General features: G+C 45.8%; 1 protein-coding gene across 3 annotated transcripts in view; it reads right to left on the bottom strand.

Moving 5' to 3' along the window:
- The window catches only part of syne2b (spectrin repeat containing, nuclear envelope 2b), a 153,543-nt gene that overhangs the window by 27,139 nt on the left and 105,894 nt on the right, over window positions 1–20,510 (bottom strand). For all 3 annotated transcript variants that reach the window (XM_070546924.1, XM_015968900.3, XM_070546923.1), the window contains exons 51-64: window positions 20,412–20,510; window positions 20,146–20,310; window positions 19,356–19,703; window positions 19,131–19,267; window positions 18,587–18,716; window positions 16,511–16,684; window positions 9,219–16,421; window positions 8,837–9,064; window positions 8,550–8,705; window positions 8,107–8,348; window positions 5,893–7,960; window positions 5,472–5,806; window positions 5,207–5,351; window positions 4,921–5,121 (exon numbers count right to left, since the gene is read on the bottom strand). In XM_070546924.1, the coding sequence (XP_070403025.1) occupies window positions 4,921–5,121; window positions 5,207–5,351; window positions 5,472–5,806; window positions 5,893–7,960; window positions 8,107–8,348; window positions 8,550–8,705; window positions 8,837–9,064; window positions 9,219–16,421; window positions 16,511–16,684; window positions 18,587–18,716; window positions 19,131–19,267; window positions 19,356–19,703; window positions 20,146–20,310; window positions 20,412–20,510 (11,631 nt within the window). The remainder of the gene's footprint in view (window positions 1–4,920; window positions 5,122–5,206; window positions 5,352–5,471; window positions 5,807–5,892; window positions 7,961–8,106; window positions 8,349–8,549; window positions 8,706–8,836; window positions 9,065–9,218; window positions 16,422–16,510; window positions 16,685–18,586; window positions 18,717–19,130; window positions 19,268–19,355; window positions 19,704–20,145; window positions 20,311–20,411) is intronic.

Here is a 20,510-nt window from a genome sequence, read left to right on the forward strand (position 1 = left end):
CTATTTTGGTGCCCTAAGCACAAAGGCTTCGTGGTGCCCCCCCCCCCCCCACACACACACACACAAACACACATACATACAGAAAAAACAACACAATAACACTGTATGTGCAAGCGCTTCACCTTAAATTTTCTTTAATTCTCTTGTATGCACAAACTGCTTATTATTTTCCAAAAAGTAGGACTGATATTTAGTGTGTGTGTGTGTGTGTGGGTTGGGGGGGGGGGGGGGTAATTTTGCCTTGGCCCCCAAAATGTCTTGAAACGGCCCTGGGAGTGTGACTGAGTTTTGAAGGTGATCTGAATTGTATCAGATGTATAAATATTGCATGTGTGTAACTTATTACTTTATACAGGTAAAAACGTGTAGTGGAGATAAATCTACCTACATTTTACTTTTCAACACTTTGTTTTGTTTTCTTGTTTTTATTGAACTATTTCCTGTCCTGTCTGTCTCTCATCTTCCTGCATCTCCTCTAAACTCTCCAGAAAATCTGCTGCCTGGATTCTTACTTTTTCACCTCATCTGAGCAGATCAAAGATCTCCTGACCGCAAAGCGGAGAGCGCGTTTCGATGCTGCGTCAGTGAGGTGAAATCACCGCAGCACAGGTGATGAGCTCTGCAGTAGCAGAGCGCCAGGCACAAATAAGACAGAAAGTAGAGAACATGTGCGGACATGAACGATCGTGTGTTAATTATAGCTTTTTGGTTGCGCCACTTTGAGAATGGACCGTGCGCTGGAAGCAGCAGCCTGGATCGCTGCGCAACAACGAAGCGCTGTGCCGCTCTCTGTGCTCTCTGCGTAAAAGAGTCCATAAATGATGTAATATAGGTAGAAAACTTTTTTCCGGCTCCCCTGGATGTATAGGATATCCAGCTCCCCCATAATTCGATCCCTGCTCCTGGATGAACAGCTGGACATTTTCATCAATATAAGAACCCCCAGTCCGGACGTCCCGGACAGAGTGAAAAGTGGACACGGTCCATCTCCTTTCCTTTTTGTATTGTTTTCTCTCTGTAAACATGCTGTTAACTTGCTTTGCACATCTTCTAATTGAAATCTGTCTTTATCATATATATATTATTTTTCATAAGCTTGCGTTTGGTGCCCCTTCCCCAGCGTGGTGGCCTACGCGCTGTGCGTGGTGTGCGTGTGCGGAGCGCCGGCGCTGCCGACGCACACTGATGCACACACAGATGAGCTGACATTTTAATCGTTACACACATCGCGGAGGTAACTAAATCAATCCAGAAATGATTCCCATCAGAACATCAGAGCTTTATACTGGACACTGTGCTCAGCGCGGACCGGAGCGCCCACGGTGGACAGTGGGCTGAAGATCTGTAGAGGGGAGCGCAGCGCAGAACCACGGTGCATGCGATAAGATTTCCTCCCACTGAAACGGTCTGGAAACTCGGTCTCTCTGAGGGATGTGTCACCTGGAAAAATGTTCTGATTATGAAACTTTGGCTGAATAGCGCTTGAATAGCGCTGAACAGCCTCCTAGCTGTTCTGAATGCACGTTTAAAAAGCCGTGGAGAGAGGGCTTTCTCTGTCTGTGCACCGAAGCTGTGGAACACATTACCACTGCTAGTGAGGCTAGCACCAAGAGCTAGCATTTTTAAATCACGCTTGAAAACTCATTACTTCAGCCTAGCTTATACAACATAATTATGACCATCACTTACATCTGCATTGTTTAAAAATGGACTTTACAATATCAACTTCCGTACTATTGAGGTTCTTTTTTACAATGTTTTTCTAATTTTTTATTCTCCCTGTGTCTTATTGATTTTTAGATGTTAGTTTTGGGAATTTTGTTGTATTTCCTTTTTATCTTTTATCTGTGTTCGACATGTTTGTATACCGCCTGTTTAATTAACTAACATTTTTAGTGTACAGCGCCTTGTTTGGTTGTAATGCCTTGTGAATGCGCTTTATAAATAAAATTGGATTGGATTGTTCCCGTCTCTAATATGGAGACGCATGACGCATCCAGTCTGAGGCAGAACAGCCTCTTCAGCTCAGAAAGCTCCTGTAGAGACATTTGATCACGCACAAAGTTTATGTGGAGCAGAAGCAGTCGGGCCACGGCAGGTGAAATGTTCCTAGCCTACATGAAGTGAAACTGTTTAATTGTAACATTAATATGTTACTGGACACGCTGGTCTGGTTGGTTAGACCAGTGATTGATGTGGAAAATACACACACACACACACACACACACACACACACACAGATTCAATAAGCGCGCACGCTGCGCAAACTCCGGCGTGCCGTCAGACTGAAGGCAGAAATGAGCGCTGCCTCCTCCGTGATTAAAAAAAACTTATAAGAGGTTTTATAACAAATTTTTTAATTCAAGGTCATATTAAGATATTAGCTTCTATTTTGGGATGACGTATTAAAGTCGAGTCCGCTCCAGCCATTGACTCCTCATGAACCTGACCACATCTCATGTTACTGCAGCATTTGTTATTCCAGTCCGCGTGGCAGCGGATCGCAGATTCAGCCACACCATAAAACAGCAATAAGTCGGTCTGAGGTAAAAGTGAACCTCATGGCTATATCTTTTCCATCTTTTCCCCTATAGACATTTGATTACGCACAAGTAGGTGATCAGCTCAGGTTTATGCAGCGCAGAAGGAAGAAGAAACGTTCCTACTTTAAAAAAATGTTAAATTGCATTGTTTATGTGCCACCTGGGCACTCTAAATATCAGCTTGACATCTGATATATATATATATATATATATATATATATATATATATATATATATATATATATGTGTATATATGTATATATGTATATATATATACATATATATATATATATATATATATATGTCCTGATGTGGGGGGCTGGGGGGTGCGTCGACATGGTCGGGACATAGAAGGGGGTGCGCGGCTAAATAATTTTGGGAACCACTGCTTTATTGTATTTGCTACTTCTTGTTTCGCTCTTGTGCGTCTTCGACTTGTTTCGTTCTCACTCTCGTTTCTATGTTTTATTGTTCTTGTGCTGAGTTGGCCTCCAGTTTCTCCTTCGTATGTTTTATTGCACAGTTTGAGTGGGATTTTCTATTTGACTCCGCACATATGTCCTGCTCTTGGATCACGCATGGAACTGTGTCATCTGTGAGGAGAGCGAGGACAGGACATCCTCTGCTGCTCACTGATAAACAGAAAAGGAAGCGATGCCAACAACAGCGGCGGTGCTCTGAGGAGTCGAAACATCAGCAAAAACAACGCTTTTGCTGTGTTAATAAAGACCCAAGTATTTAGATGAAACCCGAGCTCTTTGTTCATGGAAACGTTGATTATGTCTGCAGATAGAAAGCAGAGGTGTTTTTCTATCTCCACAGTGAAGCATGGTGGTGGTAGTATGATTATGTGGGGATTCCAAAGTGCAATTAGTACTGGAAATCTAGTCAAGGCAGAAAGAATCCTGAAGAAAGATGAAAAGTAAAACCTTCAACAATCAGCAGCAAAACTGGGTTTGAGTTGTCTCTTTGTCTTCCAACAGGACAACAAACTAAAACCTGGTGAAGAACCTCCTCCAGAAACATTACTGAGTGGCCCCCACAAAGCCCTGACTTGAATCCCACTGAGAGTGTGGTTCTTTTCCTTATCAAAACACAAGAGAATGAGACAACTTTGTCCTCAACAGCGTGGGGCTTTTTATTTGTACAGTTCAGCAACACATCACCAGTAACTTTGAGACCGCGTTCAGCCAGGACGCAACGAGCCTCCGGCTGTGAGCTTCCAGCAAGCCCTTATCCCCTCAAAATGCAGCCTCACTTATACTTTTTACTGACGTCACTCCTGCATGTCTCAGGAAACGGGCCCCACATACACATGAATTGGGAAACTGTTTGGGGAGACCTTCCCATGCAACAAGACCGCTGGTGTCCGGTAAGCACTCCTGATAATATTAGTCTTACTGGAAATTATATAATCTGGACTGAAAAACAGGACGCTGATTCTCACGTACACAGTTTCGGCTCCTACAAGAGCAGTGGGGTAGGCTGGAGAGGAAGGTCCATGTCAGAAGACCATCACATCTGGAGGAGCTTGAGAGATTTACTAAAGAAGAAGGAGCTGGAATTCCTCAGAAGACGAGTCAGAGACTAGAGGATGTCTACAACACAGCACAGCTGACTGTTAGTGTTGAGGGGCTGATAATTAGGACCCTGGTAGCTTTGTGGAATATTTCATGTCTGTGTGTGAAATGAAAGAAAAAAAACAACCAAAACAAAACAAGAATTATGCACAATATCACTTCTAAAACAGCGACGTTTCCATAAGAGGGTCCTAAGCTGTATTTTTGTGGAAACCCTTTTTTGGAGGTATTTTTACACCACATCCACCTGACTGATCCATCTAACTGTGTCTTTGAACACCCACATAAAAGTAACTGCACCACCTCGCTGTCCCTCGTTCTAGTTGTCATCCCAGTAGGGACCGGGCTTTCTCAGTCCTAGCACCGTCACTCTGGAACCAGTTGCCACCCTCAGTTAGGCTGTCCCCATCTCTGCCAGTCTTTAAGAGTCGCCTAAAAACCCACCTCCTCCGCTTGGCGTTCCCTGAACATGTTTGATTTTGACCCTCTTTTATGTTGAATTTATTTCACAATTTTCATTGGTTCACTCAATCCAAATGTGTTTCACACATTTGTCCTGTACCAGAATGTTTCATCAATCTTGTAATTTCTATTTTGTAATTTGTATTTTGTAATTTGAATTTTGTAATTTGAATTGCTTTTATTGTTGATTTATTCAATATATTTACCTACAACTGTACCATGTTCAGCGCTTTGGGCTCCCTGACAGGGTTGTGGAAGGCGCTTTATAAATAAAGCTTTGATTGATTGATTGATTGATTGATTGATTAATTGACTGATTGATTTCATTCACTCACGGTGTGTCTGATGTTCATCCATTCTGTGGTTCTCTGTTTGCTTCTCGCTGTTAGCTTCTGTGTGCAGTTCCGTAACCTTGATGCCCGTCTCCAGATGGAGGTCACAGCAGCCTCCCTGCGTACACGACAGCCGTGCTGTGGGCACCACTCTCTCAGATCCTCCAGGTGCTTCAGCAGCGACTCTAGCTCATCAGACAGCACCTAAACAGGAAGTAGCCATGGAGGTCACATTAGTAATTCAAGTCGAGTCGTATGTGTTTAGAAAAGAAGGATCTAATATGCGTACTTGAAATCGTCCCTCCTGGTCCATGCAGTCAGCGAGACAGGAAGCCTTTTCAGAGACAACCTGCAGAAGCCTGCTTTCTGCACTTGCGACCCTCTGGAGGATTTCATCGTGGGACTCGTTGAATTTTCTGTACTGTTCTGCACACCTGCAACATAAAAACATGTTGATTGAAGCTTCCTCTCACAAAAACAGATCCACACTCACGCAGCGATTCTTCAGCATCACTTTTGTGACTTTTGTGGATCACTATTCCTACTTCCGCTACCTGCTGAGAGACTCCAGTCGTATGTGGCCTTTTGCCTGCAGCGTGGACATCCTGACCAGTAGTTTGCTCAGGATGCTTTCCTGGAGCTGCTCCAACTTGTAAGGGGAGAAGTCGGTGTGCAGAGCAGCTTGGTTCTGAAGCTGCTCCACGTAGGTTTGGAACTGATGCTGAAGCGAGTTCAGGGTCTGCTGGGTCAGCTCCAGATTTTCGCTGCATAGTCCAGCAGAACCAAGCGGGGGCAGCAGCGAGACCTCGAGGCCGTGCAGAAAGCGTACGGCTTCTTTAACAGCATGGACGTAGCTCCTCCAACTCCCGCTGGCCTGGAGCACTTTCTCCTGAGAAGTAACAAAACACTTTTACTTACAAACTCGAAACATGAGCAGGTAGTGGAGTTGGGACATTCAGATGTCCATCTACTTGCCATTTGTGAGTCACATCGAATGAGGACTGCCTTCTTTAGGTCCATCAGATGCTGAAGTCCTCGTCGTTGTTCGCTTCCCTTCTTCTGTTCCAGAATCTCAAACGCTCTCGTTTTGAACTCCACCGTCTTTTTCAAAGTCACGAGTTTCTGGTATTCTCGGTCAATCAGGGCTTGATTTGGTTCTAGTAAAGGGAGTCTCTGAAGTTCTTCCAAGGTCCTGGAGAGGAAGCTCTTAATGGCTTTCCTTTCTGATTCAAGGTCCATTTCTTTAAGGATGTTCCACTCAATGAGACTGAGGTTGTTTCGCAGGGTAACCTCCAAAGTGTCCAGGTTGTCCTGGTTTTGTTTCAGTCTCTGTTGCTCTGCTGCGAGTTGTGAGGGGTACAGGTCAGCAGAGATCTTCTGGAGTTTGGAGCGGGTTTCTCTACACAACCGCATCAGTAAAGGAAACTGGATGAGGAGTGTGCGGCAGATGTTGTACCTCTCCTTCAGGTCCCTGCTATCTTCTTTAGTCTGATGAACTTGCTCCTGGACGTTCTCTTTGAGGTCCTCCACGCATTGCCTCATGTTTAGGTAACTCTCGTGATCTCTGGTTTTTATCTCCAGAGTATTTATTTTGTTCTGAAGCTCAGAAATAACTGAGTTAACTTCCTTGGTACTCCCATGGGGAATCCATGGTGTGAGCAGGTCAACCTGGGACTTGTGTTCAGAAATCTTATGTTTAAAAGGTCTCAGAGCTTTCAAGGACTCGTGCGTGATGGGGAATCTCTGCTGTCCTACATCTACCAACATCTGCCTCAGGCTTTTTTCAACTTCGAGTAAGTTGTTTTTTCTGGAAGCAACGGCCTTGATGAGCATATCCAGCTCCTCTTTATGGGCCTTCTCGCTGCTGCTAATGGCTCTGATGTTCTCCTGGAGGTTTCTTATCTTGTTAAAGAGCTGGCAGGTCTCCGTGGGGCTCAGTTCAGATGTGATGTCCTTACTCTTCATGAGGAGAGCCTCGCAGACTGCAGCCTGCCTCTCACACTCAGCCAGGGTTTCCTGGATGTGCCGAACTCTGCGGTCAAGCTCAGCAGGACTCAAGAGCTCACTTTCTGACGTTCTTGAGGCCTCTGACTGTAGATGGGCCACAGTCCAGGAGTCTATATCAGCCATCTGCTCAGATAGCTTTTCTCTAGTCTGGAGACCTGACTCTATTTCTTTCATAGCCTTAGATAGCTTCTCAGTGGTGGACTTTGAGAGTCCCTGGAGGCATTTTAGAGATTCATGTACAATTGGCACCTCTTGAGCTTGGTCCAGCAGTGGAAGGAGCTCCATCACCTCCTCCACCAGTGACTCTAGTTGTCCCTGCTTGGCCATCATGTCAGACTGCAGTTTCTTTAGGTCTCTGAGCTGCCAGTGGACCTCTTCAGGAAGAAGAGGCACCTTCTTCCTCCGGCCCTTGATGTCACTCTCCAGTTGCCTGGCCACAGCCAGGGCATCCGTCATCACCACAATGATCTTCTGCATGACAGGATTGCTGCTGCTTTTGCTTTGGGAAGATAATAGTTCTTCTGAGTGGCCCAGTTTACTTTGGATCTCCTGAAGTCTGTGGCGTATCTCCTGGGATTCTCTCTCCCACTGGGAGTTGAGGAGAAACTCCTCAGACAGCTGCTGTAAATATTGGTAGTTTTTCCAGGCTGCTTTAATGTCTGCGTTTGCCTCCATCAGCTGCTGCGCCTCCTTGCAACTCCACAGGGTATCTGAGGACACTTTGGCTTTGAGGCCTTTGCTGATTACGTCTACGTGGTCCTGCAGACTGGACAGCTCTAACAGAGTAGTGCTGGCATGGTGAGAATGCACATTTGCGTGATGGATCTTGCTCTCAACAGTTCTTTCCAGGGTGCTCCACCTTTCTTGAAGCTTATTTTGTTCGGTTGTTGCTGTTTCTGTGTCAGATCTAGTGAGGATGAGACAGATCTTCATGTGGGTCCTAAGCAACTCCCCAAGGACGGATCTGTTCTCCTCCATGCTTCTCTGTAAGGAACATAGTACTTCTGCCTCTTTCTGGCAGCTTTCCTGTGGAAACCTGAAAAAAGGTTGTTTTCAGGACCATGCTAATAGAAACTTACATGAGTCTGTGTGTCACATTTAAATTACATCATTTCAAATGCATCCCAGAAACAAAGGAAGGACTCAGATAAAAGTGCTCAGCATCTTCATTAGATAACTCACATTCTCACAGCTTCCAGTTCATCTGTCAGCCGATCCACTTTGTTCCTCGCTGTTTGGATCTGCGTGCTGTAGTCAGTCACCAGCTGCAGCTGGGCTTCTTTACTCTGGATCACGGCAGCTGCTTCCAGAGCCACCGAGCTCCACCGGTCCTCCAAGTGCTCCAGAGTCTTCCTGTTGTCAGCATCACCTTCTCTCAGCTGAGAGACCAGTGACCTCTGAAGTCTGGCAAGCTCTCTGCACTCCTGCAGTCAACAGGACGAGTCATCACTGTTCAACTCAAAGCTTGGGTTTCTATAGCGGGCTGATGCTTCTCACATGTGGTACAGACACCTATACATTTATATTATACTGACAGAATTATGGGGAAACTTTTATGTGTCTGTGTTTGTTTTCTCCACTCCACCAGCATCTTCGTTGCAGAATGAAGCAGCCTGTGATCTCACCTGGACCTCCTCTACCTGCTGGGCCATAGCTGATGGGTTCAGCTCCGCACGACTGCTCTTGATGCTCAGGACTCTGGACAGAGTTCTGCTCAGCAGGACATCAGAATCACTGATGGGTGTAAAGAGAGCTTCTGGAGCATCGTCCTGTGGTAGACCCTTGGGACACAGATACAAACCAAAGCTTAATCATTCAGAAGTAGCACAGAGACCAAGCATGGTGGTGCTGGTGTGTTACTCTGGGTCGGTTCTAGTGTTCTTAATGAAAACCACACAACTATTTACGGTACCTCAATGAGTTGTCTGATGGGTCCTGTCCCAAAGGGCAGCTGCATTTCAGTGAAGATGTCCTCCATGGCCGTTCCATCTGGTGCCTCTTCAACTCGCTCATCAGCACCATGTGCTTCGTTTTGCTGAGCTGATGATGCTTCCAGACACACGGTTGCACTCGGGGAAACGTCAGCGGCTCTCTTCACCATCTGAGGTGATTGTGTCCTTTCAGCACTCCTCGCCTGTTCCTGTCGTGATGTAAAAGACACCATCGTGTTAACGTGTCGGGGAAATTCTTCACATCAAAATTAATTTCCAACACAACGAGCTAATCAACGAATCATGACTTCAGATCGTCTTACTTTGTGATAAAGAGCAAAGCCGTACTTTATCCTGACTCACCTTTGGCTCGTTCACGCTCTGAGACCTCACCGCCTCTGAGGCGGTTCCGCTCAGTTGGACTGGTTCCTTTGCATCTGTCTCTGGTATCTTTACCTGCTGTTGTCCATCACGTTTGCCCTCTTCATCTGTGTGTTCCTCCGTTTGGACTTTTGGGACCAGCCCTGGTTCAGACTGGAACTCGGAAAGATTTTCTTGGTCACCTTCCTGAATTGTCCCGACCGTTGGCCGGAGTGGCTGGACGTTGTGTTCACTCACATCCTGGACACTTGTCTCTGTCCCTGTCTGCTCTTTGATCTCGACGGTTTGGAACTCCAGAGAGATCAGGTGGATTTCCCTCTTTTTGACAGAAAGTTCACCTGAGGTCTTCTGCACACCATGTTTGCCACGAAGGACGTGTTCGACCTCTTCCTCGCCACGCTGTCCCGATAAGCTTAATTTAGATGATTCTTGAAGATCGACATGCTCTTCAGTTACTGGTGTCGTTTGTGGGAGAGCAGCAGCAGCAGAAGTCCCACGTTGCTTCTGTGTAACTTTTCCACTCCGGATACTCGTTTCATCATCATCATCGGTTTTTGTTGTGGCTGCTGGGATCTGTTGCTCCTGCGGTTGAGTAATCTCCACCTCAACCCCTTTGAGGATAGTTTTCTCGGTAACCACCCTCTCACTGAGGTTTTGGGGTGCATCTATAGTTCCGTCCCTTGTTGTCTGTGAAACATCTGACCCAGTCATTTGTGGTGAGACGATGAAGTCACTCTGAAGCACACTCCATTCAGAGCCAGTTGATGGCCCCTCTACTCTCGTGGTCTCATCTCTAGTTCCTCCATGCTGAATGTTGGCCACAGTCTCATCTTTATCCTCAGTCCCTTCTTTACCTTGGAGACTTATTCCAGTTCCATCTGTCCCTGGTTCTTCTGAGACACCCGTGCTTTCAGACTCCCCCAGCATGGATGGTATATCTGCTGGCTTCGTCCGGGTTTGTTCCGCGGTAACAGACTTCTCTTTCATAGAAGAAAGCTCATCAGCACTCCTGTTGCACATTTGAGGATGTTCTTCTTGGACAACATGTTCCACTCGTTGGCTGCTTCTGGGTTCCTGTGTGGTCTTTGAGAGCACGCTTTGACTTTCAGGGTCACTTGGACTTTCTATATGTTGCTCATTCAATCTTATTTCTATGAATCTACTCTCGTGTGGTTGAATGGTCTCATAAACGAGAGAGGTGAGCAGAGTCTCGTTGTCTTGAAACTCAGTCTCATTCATCTCTGTTGCAGCGCTCTCTGAGGCATTGCCCAACACATCTTCTGCCTCTTTCTCAGTCTGGACACTGGTTTGAACCACATCTTCGCTCGTCTTGGCTTCATCTGGAACAGAGGCTGTCCTGTGATGTTTTGCACTCATCTGGATGTCTAATTGTAGAAGTTGCATGTCTTGAGATGCTGTTTCGAGTTTCTCTGATGCAACAGATTCTTCACTGAGGCCCGCCGGTGCATCACTAATAACACGTGTCACCAGAACAGGACGTTCTGCTCGCCCACCTGGGTCACTGATGGTGTTTGACTCCATCCGAGTCTCGGTCTTACTTGGTTTTCTTACATCTTGGTCAAACACGCTGATTGCTATGATCTCTGTGCTGTGTTGGGGTGGTGCTCGGGAATCGGGGAGATGGAGCTGAGAAGAATCCATTCGTGTCACGTTGTTTTGAAAAGCAGCTCTTCCTTCACGCACACTCTCAATCTGGATAACAGTTTCAGTTTGTGTCCTCGGCTCCTTCCTTGTGCCGGATGGGTTTGTGATGTCCTCAGCTCTGGTAGACATATCAAGCTGCAGTGTGCATACTGCAGGTCCTTTTTCAGTGAGGCCCTCTCTCTGGCACACTTGGACACACTGGTCATCACGTCGTGACTCCTCAGTTTGATCTCTAACCACATCAAAGCACTGGAGCTCCTTGGGGCTTTCTTTGGGTGTTTGTGGTTCAGTAATCTTGTGCTCACTCACATATTTACTTAGTTGCATTTTTTCATTCTCAGAGACATTTATTTCTGTCAGTGGTGTCCTCTTGTGAGACGTGTGCTCTGTAAAAACAGAAACAGGAGTTGGAGAATCGGTTGTGGCCACAGTGTTTTTGTCTGATGGATCTAGATTTAGCTCTTGGATCTGAACTAACTCTATTTCAGGAGCATTGAGAGTTAGATATCTCTTCTGGGTCTCATCAGTGCTTTTCCACAGGTTTCTAATGTATTCTGCTATGTTTGGTGGATCTGTAGAGTCAGAAGCAAGAGGAGGGTGCTTCTGAAGATCTCTGTCTGAGGACGAGACCTTTGTCAGACTGGGTTCAGCTCCCTGAGGCTCTGAGGTGTTAGATGGGGTTACTGAACTGGGTTGAACGTCTGACGGGAGTTTTTCAGTAATGGAAGCTGTTGTGGAGATGACCACCTCATAAGGATGAACACACACATTGCTTGTCTCAGGAGTAACGTTCTGTCCCCATGGATCCTGGTCTTCACCCACTTGAAGGGCAGATTTCTCTTCCACTGAGGCTGTTTGAGTCTCTACAACGGCTGTTACAGTCAGCTCTTCTGCCTTAGTTGAGGAGATCGTCTCAGTAGCTGCAGAAGACTCTGTAATAGTTGCACCAGCATACACAAACTTTAGCTCCAAACCAACATCTGCTTGCTTTGTGGAAGCTGGAGGTGTCTGCTCACGAACTACCTGGACAACAGGGAGTTCAGGTGTGGCAGTGAGCGTCTCTGTTGCAGCAGAAAGCTCAATGTCTTTTAAGTCTTTCTCAGGCTGGATGTGTTCTTCTACTTCCAAACCCAGAGACAAGTTCTCCATTCTGCCTTCATTTGTTGGAACAATTTTCTCCTTAACCTGCTCTAGGGAAACACGCCGACTTTCCGACACGTCTTTAGTTGGTGAAAAGTCGTTTGATTCCTCTGAAACAGTCTCTCTGAGTTGTTCAACCACCTGTACTTGTAATCCTGGCTCTCCACTTTGAGTCTGGGTTTCGGCTCCCTCGGATTCGTTGCTGGCTGAGGTCAGTTCCAGTACGTCAGCAGCAGGAAACCTAGTTTGTTTTCCTGAAATCGATGCCGATTCTTCCCGGTTTGTGATCGTTTCCGCGGGACGTTTGGGGCCTGGTGACTTTCTCTGGCTTGGTGGAAGTTGTTCTTCCTCCCCAAGAGGAGCTTTTACTGTAACAGCGATCATCTCAACAGAGGTCCACTCTTCTTCAGTTTGGATTGGGTTGGTGTTGAGCTCAGCAATGCGAGTTGGTTCTAATGAGCTCTCCCCACCGTCTTCTTTAAAGGTTAGAATCAAATAGTCATCACGAGTTTTCTGAGAAAGCTTTGGACTTTCTGATGTTCCTTTAGCTGTACTGGATGTTTTTGAACTGAGTTGGAGTTCTTCAGTATGAGAAGCGGATGTGTAACCTACCAGTTCACTAGGACGAGCATGTACAAGTACTTGACTCGTCTCAAGAATGACTGTGGCCACTTTCTTTTCCCGTAGATCCTGATCTTCATCCAAACAAATTTCAGCGTTCTCTTCCACAGCAGTGCCGTCATCAAGCCCTTTCTCAGTGTTTCCAGTGAGCTCTTGTGTAAGAGTCACAGATTTAACACTATCACCCTCTTCTCTGAGATACTTGTTCTCTCCTCCAGTGAGCCTCCCAGAGGTAGAAGCCATCTCTGAAGTAGCAGAAGGCTCAGCATGAGTTTGAATGCAGTGTTTTAGCTTCAGATTAACATCAGCTGGCTCTGCAGAAGCAAGAGAAGAGCTCTCCTTATCGCTTTTATTCTTCTCCTCCAGTTCCATGGAGAGTCCTGAGAATGCCATGCTAGGAGAAAAGTCGTGTGAATCAACAACTGCATGTGTTGTTATAGCCAGCTCGCTGCCTTCAGCCTTCTCTACTTTTGTTGCAGCTTGCTCTGATTCCTTGTTGGCTGTTGTGTCAAAGGCAGGACCTCCTGCTTGTGCTCTTGAATTGTTCGATTCGGATTCTTTGCTTTCAAACAACGGCAACGTGACTGTACCTGTGAAAAGTTTCGGATGCTTTGGTTTTCCTTTGCCCGTTAAAATGAGTCCTTTCTCCAGATCCGGGCTCTCAGTCATTGCAGTGATCTGCTCTGGAGCCCCAGCATCTTCACTAGTTTGTATAAGATTTGCCACAACCAAGTCACCAACACCAGTTAGCTCTGTGGAAGTCCTAAACAAGCTCTCTCTGTCATGTTTAGTATTTGATGAGATCAAGTTTTCATCCCGTTGTTCCAAAGGCATCTCTGGACTTCCTGATGTCCCTCTGCTTGTAGTGGGTTCCTTTGAACTGGGTTGAATTTCTGAATCAAGTTCTTCAGTCTGAGATGCTGATGTGTAACGTTCCACCTCACAGGGATGAGACTCTTTAGTGTGTACAAACACTCCACTTGTCTCAAGAATGACGGTGGCCACTTTCCTTCCTTGTAGATCCTGATCTTCAACCAAATGAATGTCGGATTTCTCCACGGACGTAATGTCCTCCACAGTTGTTTGGCTCTCTAGGACAGGCCTTTCAGCGCTTCCAGTCACCCCCTCTACAACAGTAGTGGTTTTCACCCAGTCACTTTCCTCTTTAGTGGTAGAAGCAGTGGCAGGAGTCTCAACAGTGTCCTCAGTGTGAATGAGCTGTAGGTCTAAACTAGCATCAGTCTTCTCTGTTGAAGCTAGAGAGAAGCTCTCCCTGTCTTCTTTGTTCGTGTCTTCAGGTTCCAGGGAGAGCTGGTCCTTCTCGGTTTGTCCTTCGACCACGTGTCGTTTTACAGCTGGCTCTCTACTCTGAATGATCCATGAATCAGATTCAGTTTTGTCTCCAGAAGGAGGTAAGGCGCCCATACCAGTATACATTGCGTCTGTTTCTTCTTCTGAGGAAGGCTCTGTATAGCACAGCCCTGCTCTAGTTGGACCATGCATTGGTACATCCACATCAACAACATCTATGCACTCTCTGGAGGCCAGGAACGAGCTTTCCACATCTTGTTCTTCATTAATTGGAGTCAGAGACTTGTCTTTAATTTCTATGGAAGGTTTTGGACTTTCTGACACTACAATAGTAGGAGAACGCTCATCTAATTCAGCTTCAGCTGGCCTGGTTTGTCCTTCAGTCACCTGTAGGTGTACCACTGACTCTCCATGTTGGGGTTCTACTCCTGTTTCCTCAGACTCCTTGCTGGTTGGTGTTAGTTCCAGTATTTCTGAAGCAGAGACTCTTGGTGCATCCCGTAAATCCCCAAATGGAGATTCTTCCTTGTTCTCAAACATCGATGTGCTATCTGCACATCCTAGCCGTTCAGAACCTTTTGACTTGTTGCCTGGTGACAACTGTCCCATCTGCACAGCGGGCGCTTCAGTTGCAGCAGTGAGTGTCTGTAGAGCGGCTGGAGGCTTCAGACCGTCCATGTCTGTCAGCTCTGTTTCTAATCCAGCAGCAGCTTCGATTATCTGACTCTCGGGCTTCTCTGTGGTTTGTGTTTCTCCGTGGAAAGGAAGTTCTTGGGAGGCTGCAGGTCCTTCTGACACTATTGAGGTTGTCCAGAGCTTATTTTCTTGGTGAACAGTAGTTACAGTAAGTGAATGTTCAGGAGAAGAGACTCTTTCACTGGTTTGTTCTGTTGTTTCTTTAGACTCAGGGTCATTAGTGGAGTCCAGAGCGGTGGACGCAGCTCTTCTTTTGGATTTCCTCCTGGCTGGGATGATCTTTGTTTCAGCAGTCTCTGTTCCCTCTAACGGATCACCAGGTTCTTTTGTTTCACCCGTCTCAGCTTTGGAAACTATGTCTTGCAAAGTTTTCTCGGTTTTTGATTTTCTTTTGGTTGGTGAAATTTGACATTTTTCCATAACAGTACTTTCAGCTGGTTTTGAGGATTTTTCTGAACTAGAAGACTTTTGATCAATTAGTTCTTCCTTGCTTTGTTCAAGTTCCTCCTCAGACGATCTAAGGTGGGTTTTCTGACCTTCAGGGCCGGGGCGATCATCTGTGTTCCTTGACTTCCTCCTTGGTGGTAAAACTGTAGTTTCATCTGGTCCGGTGACTTTCTTCAGGGACGAGGACTCTTTCTCTGGACCTTGTTTGCTGTTTGTAAGGTCCTCCTCAGAAAATGTGCTTGTAGAAGAAGTTGGAGCTGGAGCTGAGGAAACCTCAAGACTCTTTGACTTCCTCCTGGTTGGTACAACCTCTACAGCCACTTTAGTTTGTGCTTCAGAACGTACTAAAGGCTTGTTCTCTGGCACCTCCTCTGTAGAAGGTTCTGTGAACAGTTTTTGACATTTATGTTTTCTTTTGGTTGGAGTAGGTTTGATTTCTTTCATGCTAGAAGTTTCAACTGGTTCTGCTGTTATTGACAGACCTGTAGATGTCAAGCTCTCCATGATATTCTTATCCTCAAGTTCTTCATTAGAGCTTTTATCACCAGAAGCAATGTGTGGAGAGGTTATGGGAGGTCCATCATTCATCGACTTCCTTCTGACTGGTTTGACTTTTGTTTCTTCCACATGAGAACCTTCATTAGAACCTGAGACAGCCGTTTGACTGCCAGGTTCTTGCTTCACCTCTGAAGGTTGTTTAAAGCTTATAGGAGAATGTTTTGGACTCTTTGACTTTCGTCGGGGAGGCGAAACCTTACTTTGTCCCAAAACATCTGTCTGAGTTTCATCTGGTATTATCGTTGGTTCAGCTGTGGTGCCTGCACCTTCTTTCTCAGCAGTGACTAAAGACACCGGACTCTTTGTTTCATAACCAGTGGACTTGGCTGGGGTCTTCTCTTCTTCAGGAACTAATGGGCTCTCATTTTCTCTGATGCTGAGTTCACTACTTTGAGCCATTTTCACCATTCCAGACTCCATCTTAATCTCCTCAGGTGTTTTATTAGCGTCTAAAGCCTCTGATGTCTCCCTGGATGACGAAGACGTTTCTTCAAAACCAACAGCCGAAGTACTTGTTGAGACTTCCATCACTGTTTTCACTACTGGTATGTTTGGAGCCTGAGCCTCGACTGTAACTGATGATCCACGAGCAGATGCAGGTGTGCCACTTAGAGAAATATTTGGTTTGACTTCGCCCTTTTCACGTTTGTTTTTTCGTGGCGGTGCCACAACTGTGGTCTGTATCTCCTCCAGATTTCCATCATGGGACTGAATGCCACCTAGCTGTTTATTCATTTGCTCAGTTTCCTTGAAAAAAAGTCAGAAAACATCATTTATTACAAAACTGAACTCTGGAAAACACTCCAAAACAACGAACATCAAATAAATCTGAATACCTTTAAATTGTGGCTTAGAGAAGACCTGTGTGTGTCAGCCTGCCTGAGTGTCTCCAAACAGGACTTCTGCAGCTGTTCAAACACTTGTGATGTCAGACAGGCTGATAGAAACTGTTGGTGGGAAAAAGCCTCCTGCAGGCTATGTTGCAACGCTTCACCCTCCTCCAAGGACACCTTGAAGCAGATGAAATACATGGAGGTGACTTTAGCAATCACAAATGTGCCCGAGCAACATAATCTGACAGCTTAATAAGAAGCTTAAGTTTTGAAGTAGGTCTATGGCTTTATGTTTGTGTGCACCAGGGCTGATAGGGAGATTAGCCCAAACCAGCCAAGATGAAAGATGGACTTCTACTGTCCTCAAACAAGCTGTCGTCTAAAACTTCACGGTGATTCATGCAACATCAGTTTAACCCGTTGTGATTTATTTTGCATGAAGTATTTGTTTATAAGTACCACATTCACCCGAATATAGGGCAACCCAGATTATCAGACGATCCCCTTTCCAAGACTAATCTTCAGGAAAAGACAAAAAAAAAAAAATCACTTTTTTTATTTACAATTTTTATTGAAATTTTGAGAAAAAAAACTGAGCAAAAATACTATTTTGATGCAAACAATCAGAACTTTGCTGACGTGTGAAATCAAAAGTCTAACGAGGCTTTTACTCAGACGCCCTTTGCGTCGCTCTACTCTCTCATGCTGCTGCGGTCCCAGTGCACCATCCGATCGCTACACCTGTCCTGCCGGCTCCTCCCAGAACGTCATCCTCACTGCCACCCAATGCATCCATGCAATGTTTGACTGCCTTAGTATGTTAACTTGTTCCACGTTCAGTCCACTCTGCTCCGGACCTCCCGTCTCCATCTTTTTCCTGTTGAGAACGTACAGCCTAGTGCCCTCTGCTGTTACGGGCGTGTAATGACCCCAGACAAATATCACCATGTGTAAATGCTTAGACCTCCATTATAAGACAACCCCGCATTTTAAAATGATTTTCAATGAAAAGACAACCTCGTCTTATATTTGGGTCAATGTGGTATGTACACCACCTGCAGCAGCTTAAAACTGCACTTCTGGTAAATCCAGATGTCAAGTACCCAGCAGAGGTTTGTTCTATCCATGAAAAGTAGCGGCAGTGTAAACGTTTTTAAAAATAAATGCATTGCAGCCGCAGCCTTTCTCCATGGACTGTGAAGTTGTCTTCATAATCACGTTTCTCTGGGGACTCCAGGTCAGAAACATGCACGTCTCTTTATGACCCTGGGAGGAGCTGGTGACCTGTCTATGGCAGTGGTGTGTGGTCAAGGCAAGCAAGGCTTTCTCAGCTGGCCTTAAACACAATCAGAATCAATAACCTATATCTACCTAAATTAGGTTTGTTAAATGGAAATGTAATCCTTTCATAGTTTTTTCTTTTAGGAGCATTTTTCTTGGCCGTGCCGCACCCTCTACATGCCTGTGGACTTTTTGTTTTTGGTCCAGTCAGACTGAGCCTCTCTGTGTTGCCAGGGGGCGTCTAATCTGCCCAAGGCCTTTGTTGGTTATTCTGTAAAACAGAAAAACTGTTTGTTAAACCAATCAGCTCTCAGATTCCCCTCCCTGGGCCTCCTAGCTGGCTCACAGCCAACCCCTTAGGGGTTTTCTGTCCTCCTGTTGGATGGTCAGAGAGACGCTATCACTACCAAGTGTTGCTATCATCAACCAGACTGGCGCTGGTCTGGGGTTCCCAACGACTCTCGCATGGGAAATGCTGGAGATGGACATGAATGTAGGTTCTAGTCAGACAAGTCACATTTAGTTCAGGTTTCGTATTAACCAAGAGTAAATCCACGTGTACACATCCAGATCACAGAAAGGTTCCAGCTGAGTTTTAAACCAAGAATCTTTTTATACCTTTTTATAAATGTGGTACAAAACTAATAATTACATGGAAGAGTATCAGAACAAGCCTGCCAGTGGTTGCTTGGACACATCCTGTCCTAGTAGCGGATCTGTTCGAGGACAGCTGAGTCCCAGTCTGCCGTTGAGTTAGTTAAACAATTCTTTTGGTAAATGTTAACATAATAAAGAAACCTGCAGAGAAGAAGCCGAGTCTGACAGTTGGCTGTGGTTCCACTGCTGCAGGGCATGAAGGCAGTCCTTCAGACAAGCTGCTGCATTGGTAAAGCACGTTTCCTGATGCTCGCCAAGTCTGGACTTTAGACTGGAAACATACATGCCATAATATTCATTTGGTAAATACAAATGTTTTCAGTTTCTCCATTAAGACAATCTATTTCCTAGAGAAATGTAAATAAGAGCAGTTTTATTTTCATTCTTCAGCAACAATTGTTTAACAAACCTCACAGAATAACTACCCGACCCACTGAGACGTGCTGCTGGAATGTTAAATAACTGAAACGTTAACTGTAAAACAAGAAAAACTGCTGAAAGTCCACGACTAATGCACTCCAGTAGGTTTAGAGACCCAAGTAATGGTGAATGGAAAGGTGAGGTGCGTGTGAGAGCTGTGCAGATGCATTTCTGTCTCCACCGTGAGTCCAACCAAACCATCATATCAGGTCATAAACATGCTGGTTTAACTGGAGAGGAGGCTTGCTCGTGTCCAACTGCATACCTGTCATGTTGCTGGCACAAAGAGTCAACCATACTGGTGATTTCTGCTGGAAGCTCATTGGAGGAAGAAGCCGATTCGACTTCCTGGTGCAGATTATGAACTTTCACACCCAAATCCTCCAGTGACTTCTCACAGTTCTAACAGAAAAGGAAACAACAGGTAACGGGTGTTTCCAAAGGATCTGTTGGTGTTTTTCAGTAATGCTACAGCAGCAGTGAGTACTACCTGGAGGCTGTGCCAGTGCTGCTGGAGCTGCGTGATGTTGTTCCGTGGTTCGCTATAACTCAGCGCCTGGTCCAGAGAGCGGAGCTCCCACTGCAGGGCTGCTGATTTCTCCTTCAGGGTTTGGGCCAGCTTGGCCAGATGCTGGTCCATCTTCTCTAACTGCAGCTCACAGGAAGCCAGGCGCTCCCTCACTTCCTGCTCTGAGTTGGCACAGAGGTCATGGAGGTGGCTGACCTCCAGGGTCAGAGCAGCTTGACCTCCAGGGGTGCAGATGCTCATCAAACTGTCTTTAGCAGAGTCCAGCTCCCTCATCTCTCTCTGCTCTCTGTCAACGGTCTGCAGCAAAGCCTAGAATCAAAGGGGCCCCAGATGTTTGAATGGAGTCTACATTCATTTGAGAAGCACAATCTTTAATGGAGTAAATATGTTTTCTGGACTCCAACCCACGTCCAGATTCTCACCACAGCCTCCTGAAAGGCACCTTCACTTCTGTCATTAATTTAGCTCATTCTTGGAGTTTGGATCTTTGCTGAAGTATTTCAGCGCCTGGCCCCCACACAGAGGCCACACACAGACCTATCTATGTTCTCTGAGCAGATTATCAGAATAAGGTAACACTTCACATGACATCATTGGCATCAGTCTCACCAGGACACCGATGAGTCTGCAGGCTGTAGCGAGGTTGGACAGCCAGAAAGAAACTCTCAGTGTGTTTCACTCGTTTGCTTCATAAATATGATTCTTATGGGTATTTTGTTAATTTACGTTGAGTATCTGAATCTTATTCTACCTTCAGGGTGTTGGCAGTATTGTGAAGGCCGTGTCTGTCCATTGGCGGGGGTCCTAGACCTTTAACCTGCTCCCTCAGCCAGTCCTGAGCTGCCTCATGCTGCTCCATCAGCAGAGTGCACTGCCGCTCCGTCAGGATGCCTTCCTCCAGGTTCAACACCACATCCTGGAAACAGAAGAAACTGAGGTTATTTATCCCAGAAGGGAAATATAAATATGCATTTGAACTAATGGTAGAGTATTGTTTTATTACTGAGCTAAACTCACAGTAAGCTCCGCCAACAAAGCAGGGATGACTTTTTCCTTGGCTTCCCAGGAGAAATCTTTCCAGCTGTGGTCCTGTGTGATTTCAAACAGCTCTCCTGT

The sequence above is a fragment of the Nothobranchius furzeri genome, chromosome 18, assembly GCF_043380555.1.
Source record: "Nothobranchius furzeri strain GRZ-AD chromosome 18, NfurGRZ-RIMD1, whole genome shotgun sequence".
NCBI classification, from domain to species: domain Eukaryota; kingdom Metazoa; phylum Chordata; class Actinopteri; order Cyprinodontiformes; family Nothobranchiidae; genus Nothobranchius; species Nothobranchius furzeri.